Below are 17,215 nucleotides of genomic sequence, written 5' to 3' on the forward strand. Positions count from 1 at the left end.
GTCATCCCCAAACCTAGTTCCTTTGCCTCCCTAATCTTTTTCAACTATTTTCACCAGCACCAATTTTTTGATTAAATAATGTTCCTTCAAATCAATTTGTCTTGGGGCGCCTGGGTGGCTCGTCGGTTAAGCGTCTAACTCTTGATCTCTGCTCAAGTCTTGATCTCAGGGTCATGAGTTCAAGCCCCGTGTTGGGCTCCACACTGGGGATGGAGCCTACTTAAAAAAAAAAAAAAAAATCAATTTGTGTTTTCTAAGTTCAGCGTCACTAGGAGTGGATGCTAAGGTCTTCCTAAACCTACGCCTCCTCACCCTTCCCTGACACATAACGTGAGCAGGAGCCTGTCTGTATCCAGCACAGGAGAGGGGTGGGGTGGGGTGGGACTCGCTGGCGCAAGGCTTAACTGTCCCATCTCCTGTGTCTGTGCTTTGTTCTGCTTACAAGATGCTGGGTAACAAATTTGAGAAAGAAGTCATTCTTGTAGGAAACGGTATTGACAATTAACGTTTGTGCTCAGTGTGAGCCCCCGCGCTGCTTTACCAGCAGCAACCCTCCCAGCAGTTCTCAGAGGAGACGCTGTGATTATCACCCCTGTGCAAAGGAGGAAATTGAAGCCTCGTGAAGAAGTGAAGTCACTCACAGAAGTCGCATGGCTAAGAAACAATGATGTGCTGGTGAATATTGAACAACCGGCTCTCCAGGGGAAACGAGTCCTCATTGGTCGTGTTTGCCAATTTCTGTGGCATAAGTAGCCCCACCATGGCTGGTTTCGGGCTCCCACCAGGACATCACTGACCACAGGGCTGGGAAGAGATGGCTGGGAGCACACCAGTATATCAGATTTCTGCCATGCAGGCGCATGAGAGGTAAAGAATTTCAAGAGCATGGATAAAGTGAAATGTAAAACTTAGCAAATGCTGAGTTTCAACTATTTATTGCCTTTGTTTTTAATATAATTCATCTAGCTATAAGGGTCTATAACTTAGTAAGATGCTTATGTTTAACAGCCTGCATGCAATATTCCTAAAAATTGAGCTGCTGGTTCTTAGTCCTGTGACTCCTGAGCACTCTGCTGTCAAGGCCCTCCTCCTGTTGTTAAAGCATCTGGGGCGGTTTTCAACCCAGCTTATGGAGGAAGCTAGTCTCCCCTCATTTTTCTGGCCCCCTGTGGCAGATCCCCTCCCACCTGGTTCTCAGACCAGCCTGCCGGCCCCATCCTTGGCTCTGCCGACCCTCTCGCTGTCAGATCTCACCTGTAGGCATCCCCCAGCTGACAGGCAAAAGCCAAAGAGACCAGGCCTCTAAAGGCTCTGTGACAGGAGACAGAACCCTCAGGTTTGACCATTCCTCTCCTTCTTGTTCTGCTTTGTTTTCTAACAAATCCATTAAGACAGCTGCTAGAGGATGATTTCTGGTGCCTCTGCCGAGTCTTCCAGAGAGGAGAGCCTACTTTAGGGCCCGAGGAAGGAGTTTCACTGGGCTGGTGCAGGGAGCAGCATGAGGACTGGCGGTTTGGGAAGTTTGTGAGAACCAGGGCCCCACAGGCGTCTACCTGGGCCTGAAGAGCGATGCTTTAGTTCTCCCACAGGCCTGCCCCTTTGAGGTGTAGCAGAGGAGACGGATTGACACCACAGGGATACACAGGACCTGAAAGAGCCCCAGCCGGGGGGCCGGGTCATGGTGTGAGCTGGGGGCGGGGGGGGGGCATCATGGAGCCACAGGTGGAATCTGTGCAGGTTAATGGCACTGTAGGAAATGAATTTTTATTACAGTGACTCTAAACAAAAGATTTGGCGTGCTCTATCCGTAGGCCATAACTGTGGCTGGAATATTTGGAAAGACACTGCTGTAAGCAAATGTGACAGAAAGGGTGATTTTTAATTGTTTTTTTAAATACATCATGAGATACATTCTAATGGACACCCCAGAATAAGATTGTCATAGAGGTAGAGTAGACCTTATTTGATGATAAGGAGACCAGGGTTGACAAGTAATTGCCGAAGTTCAGGAAATTGGGGGCAGATCTGGGACCCAGGTTTCCTGATTTCTAATTGGGTGTACCCTGTAATATGACTCTGTGGACCAGGAATCTGGCGATTCAGTTCTTCCTTGATCGACAGTTAAAGCCACGTTCCTGGCAGCCAGAGAAAAAGGAGCATTAATAGATACGGACTCTTGAGGCCGCAGGGCTGACTTGTCTATTCTCCAGTGTGGGTGTGGCCAGTGCTAGTCTCCAGGGTTAGGGAGATTCCAGGGGGGTGACCTGGAACTTGCCAGAAATGTCTTCAATACAGCCAGAGTAGTTGTTTTTTACTTATTTTTTTTTTCAGGAGGTGATTCAAGGTCCTGTGACCCTACCATAGGCAAAATATACACCATGAGAGAGTAGATGTGTAAGAGTTGATGGGAAGGAGAGATATTTAGAATTACTTGACTCAGCAAATATGGGAGAGACTGGCTTGGCTGCATTCTCCTGGCCTCCCCAAAAGGCAGAATGTCAGGGGAGTTTTTGAGAACTGAGTTGAGCTTTGAGCAGATTTTAGTTCTGCTTTGTCAACTCAGTCATGTTCTACCTTACCCCCTGTCCAGCTACAAGGCATAGCCCAGCATCTCCGCCACATATCTTGCTCTTGGCAGAGCCGGGACCCAGTGGTGCCTTGAAATCTCTAGTCATGCTAGACTTTCCAAACGTATCATCACGAATGCCTTTCCCTGAAACATGGTTGACAGTGACCTTTCTGGGTTCCATTTCCTTTGTTTGTGTGCATAGCTTACTTGCCCGTCCCCATCTGAAGAGGCAGAATGAGGAATGCAAACGAAAGCCTGGTGCCATGCATGCACACGTGCTTTAAATGAAGCAGGTTGTAGTCCCCTTCCTCTAGGAACACACACACATAGCTCCGTCAGCATTCTGTCATGCTCTCGTCAGCTTGGAGGAATGTGATTAATAATAAATCATCCAACATTAAGCACTGACAAAAGTAAAAGAGAGCTAAATCTCCCTGAAATCGTTGTAGAGATCAGGGTATTTATTCTGTAACTCCCTGGGTTCCGTCCTGGGTGAATACAGAAGACGGGCTCAGGGTAGGGCAGAACTAATCCCATTTAGTTTCATTGAGACCATCCAGGGAGCGTTCCAGCACTCAGGGAGAGGTGCGGGTACTTCCCACAGTTGTGAAGGGGGTGGACGAGTAAGGAATCAGGGGCCCTGCATGTAACAGACAGGCCTGCCTTGGTGAGAACCACTTCCCTGGGGGAGCTGGTAGATGACTTAGAGTTTTATTTGACTAGAAAGAAATAGAGGCTCAGTTTTCTAGGATGCCTATTTCAAAAGAGGGGGACTGTAGGCATAGGCACCATGTTCTCTGCGTGTGAGAAGACAGAGTTGTGGAGTTGTTCCAAATAGTCTTTGTAACCAGAAACACAGCAGGTTGTGCCCTGGGATAGCGGGAGACTGTTCTCCCAAATGGATGGCCAGGGTGCATTACTCCGTTTGAAGTCTGACAGCCAGGTGTCACTTAGGTGAGATGGGAAAGGATAGTCTGTGCTGGGAAGTTGGACTCAGCACACCTCTTAGCCATCAGTTGGAGAAGACTTTTCCTTCTGAAACACATCACACATGGAGATTCATTTCTAAAGAAGGATTAGGGATGGTGGAAATCTAGGGGCAAGGTAACAGAGGACTCTCTTACCCTAGCAAGAGAAGAACTTGATGTGTCCACATGATAGATCTTCCTCTCTAGCTTTAGGTTCTACCAGCTTTCTGAAAGTTCACAGATGTAGAGTGCGCACGCATGTGTGTGTGTGTGTGTGTGTGTGTGTGTGTACTTGTCTGTATATACACACACGGGAGGACACATACTGGGAATGTGATTCCTGAGTCCATAAGTGTGGTTGACGGACTAGGTTTACCTAAAAGACCCTTTAAGAGAAAGCTCTTGAAAGATGATTACAGAATTGAGACACCATCATTTAAAAGTGCCCGAGGCAAACGCTTTTGAAAATTGCAGCAGCAGAGGGACAGAGAAAGAACCACACAGCCCTTGATTGTTGCGCTGTTCCCTCAGGACCCGTTCTCCCCCTCCCCCTCTGTTTCTCATCTGATAAGAGAGAGAGCAGCACTAAGACTCCTCATCTATCTTATGAAAATCCGATTCGGAATGGCTGTGATCAAAACCAGCTGGCTGTCACCGGCAGTGGCCTCGCGCGGAGGGAACCGCTCAGAAGTGTTCCGTATATGGGAGTGTCACGGGTGGCACCGATCAAAGTAGCATTTTTTTAATAAATATATATAAGGAAAAATACAAAACCTAAGGATTTAGAATAAAGGCAGTGTAGTTTGTCTTTTTTTTTTCAGCATAACACCTAGAGGATGAAATAGAATCAGATATGCCTGGTTTCTAACACCCGCGCTTCCACGGGCGGCTCGGAGAAGGCGTACCGTGTCACGTTAATGCTGTCTCGCTCATCTTGGGCCTTATTGAAGAGAGTGGAAAGTTGCTCAGTCTCCATTCCTTCCAGCCACTTTTTCCTCTTCACTGTCCTTTCCCCCTCCTCGTCCTTAACACATCTGTGCAGATCAAAGCTGGAACCCCAGCAAGCTCCAAGAGCTATTAGAGTGGTAGAGAGCATTCCTATTCATTGTTTTTCATTTCCTTCAACTGCCAGTGACACGTGGTGTGATGTTCCCTAGAGGTCACCTCGGCAAGTGGCAGTGGGGTCCTCCCAGTGTCGGGCTCCTGGGCCATTCTCTATAGAGAACCCTTGTTGGGCCGTGCTGGTCTCTCGTGAGCACCACCTTTGAATTGCTCCAAAGGCTCAATCCTGGTTGAGGACTGTTTGCATTGTTGCTAATGATTCTTGTAAGCACTCAGGGCACTTGGTGGGGCGGGGGGGAGATGCGGAAGATCTCATTCTGGGGTGTCGCGTTCATGGCTCCTTCAGATATGTGCTAACATCCCCCTGGGGGTCATAGGATGAGGTCAGGCTGTCACACACCATGATATACCAAGAACTGGATTGCCACTGTTAGCAAAGCCCCTTCTCTGCCCGTGGTCCGGGCAGCCCCACAGTGTGTGGAGGCCTGGCTGATCCCAGAAACTAACATCAGTCCAAACCTTCCTCGTCAAACCGTCGTCAGCCAGGACAGTCACCCCGGCTTGGGGGGCCGGGAGGAACGATCAGCTATTCTGATCTTCTAAGGTCTGTGATCTCCTTCCCCCGGCAACATTTAGAGAGATGCAGTTTGGCAGGAACATGGAGGCATTTCAACCTACGGGACACAGATGAACACCGCTCCCCCCAACCCTGACCACCACCAGGCACCTCAGGACGGGGCATCTTTTCTCTCAGCTCTGTCACACGCTTCCTTGGGGACCTGCTCATGCACAGCCCCAGAGTAGACATTGGCTCCGCTGTGTCTGTTTCTCGGCGTTTGCAGTGCGGTGTGGTGCGTCCTGCCAGTAGCTGGCTTCGATCAGGTGAAGTCACAAGGGAAAAGTCTTCACAGAGCGGACCTGCCAGGGACCTGCAGACGTGTTTTTGCCCCTCAAACCCTGGCTTGGGGAGTGCGGGGGACCGACGGTTGCGGGGCCCAGGCGCGCTCAGGAGCTCCTCGGAGACCGTCTCTTTCTCTTGTTCCTTCGGGTGTTTGAAGTCCTGTTGCCTACTGCTTTCCCCTTTTCTTCTCCCTTTTCAAAATTCTCCATTTTTTCACTTAGAAAAAAATTATTTATACGATTGAGATCCACTAATTAAAGCCATTTTCTGGTATTTGGTTACTGGAGCGTTTGATGTCTCTCTGACAAGACCATGAAATGCACGGAGTGTCCACAGGGACAGAATTTGCTGAACACGGCTCTTTGTAAATGAGGGGACACAGTGTCGCAGCAGCTCATGAATATGGAACGCCCATGATGCCACCTCAGTGGACTTGGGAACACAGATGAATCCTGTCATGTGCTAAATGAGACCAATTTCTTTCACTTAACTTCATCTTCAATCAGACCTTCTTCCATTTGCCTGTTTAAAATTCCCCATACGTGATGCAGAAGGTAACAGCATTCAGTAAAACAAAGTTTTGCAGCTGCCGAGAAAAATCATAATGATCTCTGGTTTAAAGTTGCCATCTCCCAAAAACGTGGACATTGTTTTGCTTTCGAGCTCTGTGGAGGTCTTTTGCCTTTGGGCACAGATTAGGGGTTGTGTGGACCACTCTTATTGGGGTGTCCTTAAACAGTATGTCCAGATTCCTTCCATGTGGATTGGTTATTGAACTTGGCTATGGCTCCCCGCCCCAAGTGCACCGAGTGCTTACAAGAGGGTGGATGTGGGCCGTTAAGAGCCCATGGGTGCTCTGCACTGGGAAAGGGCACTGCGTGGGAAAGCAGCTCTGGGGAGAGAGTGCATGTAACCAAGCAGGGCCTTTGCCATGGGGAGCTCAGTTAGCGGACGAAGTGAGAAGGACGGATGTCATCAGAAGGCATCTGGACGAGCCTGGAAGGTTGGCCAACGGCTTGTAACATTTACTAAGGTGTCAAGGTGAGAAAGTGCTAGAGTATAGAAGAGACTTTCTGTAGCTCTCCGGAAACCCCTGTGGATACAACCAGGAAATCCCATTCAGAAATCCCCAACCAAGAAAATCAGCAAAGCGTAGAACCTCAAGGGACACAGAGAGGCAAGGCTCCCTGTGGGACCCAGGGTCCAGATTAGGGGGCCTCCTTTGTTCTCTCCTTCCTGCAGAACTTAGATTTATGCTCCAGGTAAAGCCTGAGTCATGCTCAGGGTGTATTCTGCATGCTGAGTCCGTGTTAAACGATCACTTTCTCTTTCAGTTGTACCAAAATAGGCCAACAACATCTGGGTTTGAACTCGGACTATCTCAAAATGGAAACACAGAGATCTGGAGCCTGCTTTATTGGAAGAGACAGGCTGGCTTCTTACTCTCAGGCCACAGGGGCTGAAGAGGAGCCCTCTGGGACTTTACTGGGTAGTTAGCTATTTAGTGTGCGTGTATGATGATATTATCCATAACGAATGTATTTCAGGGCAAATGGCAGCTTCTCACATCTTTGAAACCAGTTGTAATCAATTCTGCTGGTGTTCCCACGTGTTTCTATTATTTATATAATCACCCCTCATTCTGTGGTTTCATCTGGTAGTTGATTTGTTGGGCAGATCTGTTGGCAGACTAGCGTTCTGGTATCATAATGAGTTTCCCACTTGGCAATCTCTCTCTTTGAAGTGAGTTTTTACTATTGTTGTGTATTAACAAACCTTTACTAGGGGCTTCTGGAAAGTGGAGTGATTTGGGGGAGCACTCCAGAAATCCCAAGAAGAAAGAAACACAGGGAGGTTGGTGAAGAACATTGTGACCCAGCCTCAGGATGGAAGCCCAGTGGTCCATACGGACCAAATCTGAATGACTCCTCCCCTGTAACTTTGTGCCCACTCATCCATTGTTTCTCGTATATGTCCAGGCCCTTCCCAGCTAGGCCTTGCAGCTGTCAAGTGAGGCAAAACCTTTGCTCTGATGTTATCAAATCCAGGAAGTATCCAAGGACTGTGCTTGATTGTTTATAAAATGAATCCTACTCAGGCAGCTTTAGGGCTTGGTAGCACTTAGACCATAATTAGAACCATAACTGGCTCTTCCCCGCATGCAATTTTCAGATCTGAGGGGAATCTGTCGATTCAGTTCTGTTCAGTTGTCCTTTGGTTTGCCGGGCCTTGGGAATGCAGTGACTAGGCTGTGCCCTTCACCCTCAGCTAGCTTACCATCTAGGGGGCAGACATAGGGCCAGTTTCACTTACTCTACCCACTACAAGGTGGTGAGCCCTAAATAAAGTATAATAGAAAGCCAAAGTAGAAAGCTCGGATTTCTACCTGTTGGATTCCGAGGTGATTCACAAAGGAAGGGATGTACATTTTCCTGATTCTGCTTTTATTATTACTATTTCTTTATGTATAGTTCCTCCCTTTGCAACGTTGTCATGCTTCATCAATGTTGGTTTTCCCTGGATTTGCCCCAGAAGGGGTCTTGTGTAGAGCAGGCACCCAATCCATGTTTCCTGGCTGGTTGATGCAGGACCTTCCTCACCTGCCACCAGGCGCCCTCTCTCCTGCCTCACCCCATGCCACTCTCCCCTGGGCCCGGGTGCCGACCCTACTTGCCTTCCTCCAGTCTCTTCAGTTTTGTGAGTTACTTCTCGCAAGTGGAGTGATATGGGCGGGGGCGGGGGGGGGGCACTCCAGAAATCAAAGACCATCCCTGCCTGATTTAATCCTGTCTTTCCTTCGGCTTTGAGTTGCATCGTCTCTAATTCAGTGACCTTTCCCAACTCCCCACCGCACCTTCCAAAGTTCTAAATGAGGTTTTCTCTGAACCAGATTAAGTGCATTATGGGGCATTATGGGGCACCCGTTCAATAGGATACTAGATGGTCGTTTAAAAGAATAAGATCTATCAGTATATTGATAAGGAAAGAGAAAGCAAGTTGCAGAAGAGTACACGTATAAAGTGACCCCATTTGCAGGCATCCTCTAAAGGACATAAGTTGCTGCAGTATGCATCATTCTTTTCAGTAAATATATACGAGAAATTGTTCATAGCACCTCTAGGGAGACAGACTGGGGCTCATAGAAGAAGAGGAAGTTTTTCACTTTAAGCTTTTCTGTAGCATTTGAATTATGACCACATATGATATTTTACCTTTAAGAATATAAGACGATTAGTTGTTTCAGCCCTCTTGTTTTCCAGTGCTCCGTGAAGACAAGGACTGTGTTCTCTTTTCTGTTGTTCCTGGCACCCTGTACGTTGCACCTTCAGGTAGTAGACACTCCATCAGCACTCCTTGAATGAATGGGTGGGTGAATGAACGAACCAGCAAGCAAATGCAGTTTCTCCACCGTGTGGCTAACCGGGTGACACACAGGGCCGACAAGCAGGTTGAGCCGGCAGGAGAGATGGCTAACAGAAGAGGCAGGGAGCAAGCACAAAGAGCAAAGAAAAGCTGTGGAGCTGGAGGGGTCGGAGCTGGGAAAGAGAGAAGCACATGATGGCGAGCTGGTGGGGGGTGGGGCGGTGCCTGTGTGAGGAGGCACTGCCTGCCTACGGAGCAGCGATGGAGGAGGAGGGCGCCACTCCCGTGGCACTGGAGGCATCAGAACCCTCCTGCCCTGCTCCCCTTTCCTGAGACCGTTCAAGGTGCTCAGTCACCTCCAAGGGACCGGTTTGGTGAGCCGGGCGTGGCGGGGATGAGGCCCCAGGGCTCCGGCGCTCGTGCGCTCTTTCCTTCTGTTCCATGTGGCCTTGCTGTAGGGAAGTAGTGAGTGTGGGTGTAGGCTGAGGGAGAAACTTAGCTGACTTGTGGTGATTGGAATCAAGAGAAGTAGCCAGAACCGAGAATGATGAGTCTCAGGCAGAGTAACAGCTGTCCAGGCTCATCCCGCTGCAAAGCACAGGTGGGTGAGGATGAGCTCACGGGTTACCGTTGGACAGAGCTGGAAGCCTGGTACTGTCCGTTATTGATGAGCTCAGCTCATGAAGCTGCTTCCTCTTGCTGAGCCTCACTGTTCTTGCCTGCAAAATGGGCGAGAGTAAATGAAGAAATGGAGGTAGAGCCATCTGGTTTCTCTCCACGCTCAACACTATCTGTTAATTATGTACTGAGCACAGTGATGAGTATTTTATAAAGATGACTGCACTTAATACTTATAATGACCATATGAGGTGGGTGTAATTATGATCCCCGTTTTACAGATGAAGCAGCTGAGGCACAGAGAGGCGAAAGTTACACAACTGGTACCTGGGGAAGCCAGGATTGAAAGCCAGCCACCCTGCCTCCCAAGCCTGTGCCCTTAACCATGGCATGGGCGTCCTACCCATTTAATTAACCCACTCACTGTTTCTGTTCCTGTTCTTCTTCCTCTTAGTAGCACGGAACAAAATGAGAATAAAGTTCATGGAACTATTAAATTTTTTAAAATAGTGGTAGCTTTTCAACAGCACTAGAGCAGACCTCTGTATTCTTCTTACTGTCCGTTAAAATCACGTGCTTTCTATTTTATTTTATTTTATTATTATTTTTTTAATGGGAGCATAGTTGACAAACAGTGTTGCATTAGTAATATTCTGAGAGTTCAGTTTGACATCCTGAATCAGACTGGGTCCCCTGGTCCAGACTTGCAGTCCAAGGAGCCGTAACTGAGAAGTCCATGTAGGTAGTCTTGTGAAGAAGCAGATTTCTCAGGTCTGTTTTCTTTTTCTAGGTTTGTTCATTGTGTGTGTGTGTGTGTGTGTGTGTGTGTGTGGCAGGGGGAAGGTGGGAAGGAGAGAGAGGCAGGACAAAAATTTCCAAGAACAAGTTACGTATACATAAGCCCTTGTCTGTGGTAGGAAATCAGGAACTGTAAAATTGTGAAGTTCTTTGAAGTTTGCCCAAAACCTGCTCCTCGGCCACCTGTTCCGCAGGGGCCGGGAGTTGGACGGCCCCACTCTGCTGCGATGGCGCAAGCTGTCACTGCACCGGAATGTTCCAGCTCGCCTTGGCCTGGCTGTCATCTCTGGCTCTGTCCCACTCAGGCGGTTCACCGGGTTCTGTTGGGCACCAGGCTTCCAATTAGAGAGAAATCCCACTGTGTGGCCAGCCTCACCAGTGCCACTCTGAGAGGCCCCTTTGCCAAGGCCCGGGCTGACCTCTGATCTGTCACAGATGGGCCAGCCCCACACTCCTTTGTGCGCATTTGGAGGAGGGGGTGGGGCTGAAGAGGGAAGCCTGCGGGGAGTCCGAGTGGACAGTGGGCAGAAGTGCAGTTCCTCAGAACCGGGGGAAGCTGGGCAGAGTTGACAGGACCCAAATGCTAGCGCTGTGGAGGGAAAGGGGACTTTGGAAGACCCCGTCCTGAGCCCTAAACCCAGCATGGGGTCTCCTCTTACCACCTTCTGAATATTCATCTCAGGCTGGACTCCACACCCGAGGAGAGCCAGGAGCCAATAACCGGCCCCCTCCAAAACTGTCACAGTGCTGATAACTGGCCCCCTCCAAAACTGTCACAGTGCTGATGGCGCATGGCACAGCCAGCTTCCTCCCTGCCCGGCCGCAGGCTCTGCGCAGGCTCTGCACCGTCTCTGCAGCCTGGGAGCCCTGCTTGGCCTGGGCTCAGGGACGGTACTGTCAGCAGCTCTCACCATGGATGGTATTAATCACGCAGAGCCGGAGTGAACAAGAAAGCTAAATTCCTATTAGCATGAGAGATAGAATCTTAGAGAACTCCATCTCTAATTCCCCAGTAGGATGGAGAGCGAGACTCTGAGCTCTGCACAGCTGCTGTCTGGACAGAGGACTGGCTGAATGTGCTTCATTATTTTCAGGGTGGCATGCGAGTGTTCTTTATTTCCCCTACAGCCATTTCTTTTCTAAACCCCTTTTTATCCTTTTAATCACCCTCTTTCTCTCTCAGTCTTATTTTCTGTGTCTCTGTCTCTCCCTCGCACACTTCCTCTCTTTCCAGGTTCAGCATCTGTAACTCTGTAGTCAGAAGCAGTGATAAAGGCACCAGGCTTGGCGTTGACATTTCTATACTCGGGCTTAGGTGGACTAGAGCCATGGCAAAGCCTAAATAATGAATAGCCTGAAAGAGGCAAGCATCTTCCCAGCTGTTCTTGGAACGATGCTGCGTCTCTTTTAAAAAATAAAATTGAATTCAATCCATGGAAGCAAAAATGAAGGGTTTCTTCACGATTCTGTCCTCTCTGGGATGTTTCCCCCCTTTATTGTTTGCAGTTGAATTGGGAGTTCTAGGATTGTATCTCTCCACTTGGCCTTTTTTCTGGCTCCGACTGGTTAAAACAAACAAAACCCCTCCTCTAGCCAGTGATGCTCATTTGGAAAAGGAAATGCTTCTTTAGGGGGTTAGGTTGTCCCCATGACAAGATGGGCTCTTCCCAGCAAGTCACCACCGTTATGTTGCTCTCTCTCGGCTTCTCCATTTGCATGACTTTGTTCAACCGATGAGAGAAGTGGCCTCGTGTGTCCTCCTGTGCCTGGATGTCTGTCTCATATGGAGGGTTTGGAGAAGGGAAATCTCTGTGACACCAGAAGAGAAGTGTCATCTTTAGAATCGGCGTGGTTTATTATACCAGACCTGGCAAGTGGAGACAGCCCAGGGACACTGCTGGGGAGCCTGGTCCTATCAGCAGGTGTAAAGTGTCCCTCAGAGTCAGGCTCAGGGCCATGACAGCTGTGACACTTGCAGGGGTTCTGATGAGCTAATGCACATGTGGACCTTGGTCGTGAGGCAGTCGCTCATCGTGATGCCCACCTCACGACGCTATGCTGTGCATTCCTGTGTCTCTGGCCAGACCAGGCTCATTCACCCGCTCCTCCAACACAAAGTTCCCCAAGCACAGTCTGGGACTCTCTCCTCATTTCTTTACATTTCTCCTGGGGAGAGCCACTCCAAGGGCTCCTGACCTGGAGTGTGCATCAGGATCACCAGAGAAATCTTGGGAAAAAGTACAGAATCCTGAGCCCCACCCAGGAGGTTCTCATCCAGCAGGTGCCTGGGGTAGGGCCTGGGATTCAGAAATTTTGAAGTCTGCCTTTGACTTCGTGCTTCAGCACCACTCAGTCCGAGACTGGGAACCCCTGGAGGCCAGAGGCCGTGTCTGAGTGCGCATCGTCCCCCCGGCCCACATCCCCACAGCAGGCTCACTGCAGGCGGTAAGTAATACACGGAGTTGTGGGCAAGATTCCTCCCTGTGTGTGCTGCTCACTGTTTTTCCGCCTCCTCTCCTTGCAGACATTCCTGTTATTCCGGATCTGGAAGAAGTACAGGAAGAAGACTTTGCTTTGCAGGTGGCCGCCCCTCCCAGGTACATTAAGTATGAAGTTAGCAGGAGGCAGAGAACATGGGAATTAATACATTCCAAATCCCATGTACAGTGGTGCTGCCCCCTGAGTGGAGAGCGGGTATTTCTGGTGATGGGTTCCGTGCCAGGGTTCCCGTGTTACTAGGCATGTTCTTCCCATTTTGGTCCTTCCCAGCTACCTAGGAGGCTCTGAGGATGGTGGCCCCGCAGCTGTCCTGGAACTGGTCCTGCCTGGGGCTCCCCCTCACCTCCTCTCTTTCCTACAGCATCCAGGTAAACCGGGTGATGACCTTCCGTGACCTGGACAATGACCTCATGAAGTACGCAGCCTTCCAGACCTTGGTAAGTGGAACAGCTTCTGCCCAGAGAGGGCAGGCTCTGGGCAGCCTCTCTTCCATGGGTCTCTGAGGCCACCTGGCAACAGTCCCTCTGCTGGAGCCATCATCCTCAGGTATTCCGTTGTCCCTAGACCCAGCCTACCCCAGTGTCTCCGGGGGCCAGGCTCCCACATGCTTCCGTGGCTGCCTCCTGGCATGGGTAGACACTGTGGCCCTATAGCTCTGTCGCTGTCATGCCCTGCCCTCTTGGTGCTGACCTTCTTGCAAAGAATGTCCAGCCTGTAGGATGTTGTGGTGTTCCCTCCTCTCTCAATGGCTGTGCGGTCCACTCACATTTTTACTCTTTTTAAGGCATTTCTGCAGGTCTGGGTTGGGAAGTCCCACCACACCCACCCTGACCCACTTTGCAAGAGATTGTTGTCTGGAGGCCCCCCAGGGGTGCACAAGCTGGTTGGTTGGTTTGCATTCACAGGATGGAGAGATCGACCTGAAGTTACTCACCAAAGTCCTTGCACCAGAGCATGAGGTCCGAGAGGTAAGTAGCCACGGGAGCTCCTCCTCCGGGCTGCGTCATTCCTGTGGCCAGCTGGCTCCCCAGCATGAGCTCTGCCTTCCTAGGGCCGGTGGGGCGGTGGGGGGCCGGGTGCGGGGGAGGTTGGCTCTGACGGAGGGAAAAGGCCTTCCTTCCTCTGACCCAGTGATACCTCTCCCGGCAGGATGACGTCAGCTGGGACTGGGACCGCCTGTACACTGAGGTGTCCTCCGAGCTCCTCACCGAGTGGGACCTGCTGCAGGAGGAGCCCATGGGACAGCCCGCGCACCCCTGAGCCCTGGGGGGTCAACAGCCTGCTCTCCCCGCACAGAGTAATTTCTGCTTTGGACTTGAAAAAAATGCCATAAGCCTAAACCTAAAGAAGCTTGCCAACAGCTTCGAATTTTTTAATGGAATATTTTGTAATAAAAGTACTTATTTTCAGTAGACCACATTGGAGCATTGGTTGTAATAAATTACTTTATTCTGTGGTCATCTCTTTTTCCATTTCTTTCCAGCAGCCTCTTGGAAAGATTCATCAAGAGTGAAGGAGGGCAGCTTTTAAACAGTCTGACAGGGACGCCCCCCGCTGTTGAAGAGTGTGAGGGAAAGCTAGACTCAGGGGGAGAGGAACGGCGCTCCTCCTGGACGTTGTTCGGTTCACAGAAGGCCACGGCATTTCCCTGGAGCATCCGTCTACTTGTAAGCACCTGGAGGCAGGGGTCCGGGAGGTTGTAAGCTGCTACCTGCTGGGGCCCGGGGAGAGCCTGGTACCCGCTCTCGCTCCGCACGTTTGGTTACGTCAGCCAGGTTGCATTGTCTCCTTCATGCTGGCAGGCGGCTTAGCTGAGGAGACAGCAAGAGGTGGGTGTGATAAGGTGACCCGTTCCTCACGGAGGGGTTTGGGGCTTTTCTGACAGCACCCCCTTTCTCCTTTCTTCTCACAGCCCATGCCTGGGGCTCCCAAGACGTGCCCTTCCCTTCCACGCCAGGTTCCCAAAGCCTCGCTGCTGGTTCTCATTAGCAGGGGCCAGCTTGGCAGCCCCGAGCATTCCACAGAAGCACTCTCTCAGGGAGCCTGGGACTCCCTCTGACCTTTCAGAGACATAGCTGCTTGTTTCCATTGCTCCCCCAAGCCTCATGGCTGCCTGTTTCCAAACTGTGCCATTATCTGGAGCAGAGCCCAACCTTCTTTCTAAACAGAGACATCTTTTGTTTTTGTTTTTCTCGCTTTCTCCCCCAAGACCTCTCATCTGAGGACAGGGACGTCTCCCTGCCCGCCTCTCCTAGATGCCACTTTGGATCCGGCCCATGCAGGCTAGCAGCCGCTGACTAAGCCCCACTCTGTGGCCATGGGGAGAGCTGAGTGCTGTTCTTATCCTGCCTGGAAAGCACTTCATTAAAATTCAGTAAAACAAAGAGGCCCAACACTTCAAAAACCCACTGGGGGGTTATTTTTGTATGACTACTAGTGCCCTTCCCCAGTGAGCCAGGAGGGCTCTAGAGCCAGCAAAGAGACTGCACGGCTGTTAATTATAAACTCAGGGATTTGGTGGCTCTGGGGCCCCTTTTCCTTCTTTTCTAGAGTCACACTCTTAGCCCTGACAGCCCCCCTTTGGAATAATTCCCATGGTCACTGAGAAGTTTCCGCCCACTCTGGTTTTTCTTGAGCACCATTCTGAAACCCAAAGGAGAAAGGTATTTCTAGTACCTTAACTACTAGTCAGTTCAGCTGCCTCAGGACTCTGATACACTTGGGAGGTCTGCGGCCAGCCTGAGCAGGTGGCTAGGGGTTGACTTCCTTCCTCCCTTTATTTTATGACAGCGACAGCAACAAGGTCTCCCATGTACTGAGCCCTCACCACATGCCAGGCACTGGGCTCAGCACATAAGCATGATCCTCACAGCCACCCAGCAAAACACAGATGTTATTATCCCATTTTATAGATAAGGAAACTGAGGCTCAGAGATACAAAGAGACGGCCCAAGATTATCCAGCTACTTAGTGGCAGGGCTGGAACTCAAAACCAAGGTATCTGACGCCACCGTACTTTTAACATTTGTGTTAAATCTGCTGCTGCCTCCAGCTGGGGCAAGTAGTCTAGTGTATAGCAGGCAGAATTAGCAGCGTGCGGGGAGAAGCTGCCTGCCACCGCCCTCCTCCTCCTAGACCAGGCATCCCTTCTTTGCATGGAGTGACCACAGAGCAGAGGGTGTGAAGCCTCTCAAGGTGGCTGAGCTCCAAAGTCCTGGCCCCAGGGAGGTAAGGATAAAGCCCGCAGACCTAGGTGAGGAGCAGCTCAAAGTCCTATGAGCTAAGCCTGGTGAAGAGTCAGCTTCAGGCTGTGGATGGCCAAGTGTCCGCTCACCTGTCTGGGCTTCATCCTTTCCACAGCCTTCGAGTGCCACATCTCGAGAGCCCCTGGGCATTGACGGGGTGTCCCAGAACCTATGTCCACCTAGTTCTTGACTAGGTGAGCTGACCCCTGAGCTACCTTCCTTATGTTCCATCCGGTGGTGTCACCCAACCCAGACTTCAGAGGGCCGCCCCAGAAGAGGGCTCAGGAGGTATGACAGAACGGACAAGCAGCTACAGGTACCCACGCTGTGGTTTTTGGTAGGCGTGTCAGGGAAGCACGGGACAGGTCTCAGTGCTGCCGCCTCCTTTGTGTGTCGTGTTGACCGGCTCCTCACCCGTTTCTCCTAGGCTGGCTCATGTCCCTCTGAGCGGGCCTTAGATGTCCCAGCTGGTCTCTGACACAATCTCCTGTGGCGTCTTTGGCATCGGGTAGTAGCTGTAGAGATGCCGCTCAGAGGCTGGGCCGTGGTGGGGAAGTGTGCTCCTTCGTGAGATACGGATTACTGCTCAGTACGAGCCAGGCTCTGTTCTAGGCACTGCAGAGAGAGCTCTAGACAAGCCGAACTCCCTTCCCTCGTAGCACTTACATCGAGCAGGGTGGCGGGGAGGGAGAGACAGACAAAGAAGTCAAATACATAGCGTGTTAGATGGTAATGGGTGCCCTGGAGAAAAACAGAGCTGGAACAGGGAAGGGCGTGCTGGGATCAGGGGTTGCAATTTTTAAACGGGGTAGTTAGGGGAGGCCTCACTGAGAAGGTGACATTTGAGCAAAGACTTGGAGAAGGTGGGGAGGGGAGGGAGCAGGACTGGTAACTAGGGAACAGCGTTCCAGGGAGAGAGGACAGTACTTGCAAAGCCCGCAGGAGGACAGGCACCTGGCTTGTCTGAGGAGATCAGCGTGCCTGGGGTGGAAGGGGCATGGGGAGAGAAGATGCTCTGTCTTGCTGCACCCACGTGGGGCCCACGTCCTCCAGTGACACGAGCACTCCCAGGCCTCCTTGGCCTTGCTGGACAGCCTTTGGAAAACTCAAGCTGCCGCCCAGCCTCTTCCGGCCTCAGCCTGGAAGAAGCGGAACAGCGGATGGTACACGGAGGGAGAGGAGAACAATGAGC

General features: G+C 50.8%; 2 protein-coding genes across 3 annotated transcripts in view; both read left to right on the plus strand.

Annotated features, from left to right (window-relative positions):
* The window catches only part of IFT43 (intraflagellar transport 43), an 80,258-nt gene extending 66,020 nt beyond the window's left edge, over positions 1-14,238 (plus strand). For both annotated transcript variants that reach the window (XM_073895612.1, XM_025869597.2), the window contains 4 exons: positions 12,804-12,876; positions 13,140-13,215; positions 13,684-13,746; positions 13,928-14,238. In XM_073895612.1, the coding sequence (XP_073751713.1) occupies positions 12,804-12,876; positions 13,140-13,215; positions 13,684-13,746; positions 13,928-14,038 (323 nt within the window). In that variant the 3' untranslated portion in view covers positions 14,039-14,238. The remainder of the gene's footprint in view (positions 1-12,803; positions 12,877-13,139; positions 13,216-13,683; positions 13,747-13,927) is intronic.
* A 91-nt stretch (positions 14,239-14,329) lies between these two features.
* GPATCH2L (G-patch domain containing 2 like) overlaps positions 14,330-17,215 on the plus strand; it is a 151,377-nt gene continuing 148,491 nt past the window's right edge. Inside the window, exon 1 of the mRNA XM_073895617.1 lies at positions 14,330-14,445. The gene's annotated coding sequence lies outside the window, so the exon portion shown is untranslated. The remainder of the gene's footprint in view (positions 14,446-17,215) is intronic.

This window comes from Callorhinus ursinus, unplaced genomic scaffold (assembly GCF_003265705.2).
Source record: "Callorhinus ursinus isolate GAN/ISIS: 27379988/994484 unplaced genomic scaffold, GSC_fseal_2.0 scaffold8, whole genome shotgun sequence".
NCBI lineage: Eukaryota > Metazoa > Chordata > Mammalia > Carnivora > Otariidae > Callorhinus > Callorhinus ursinus.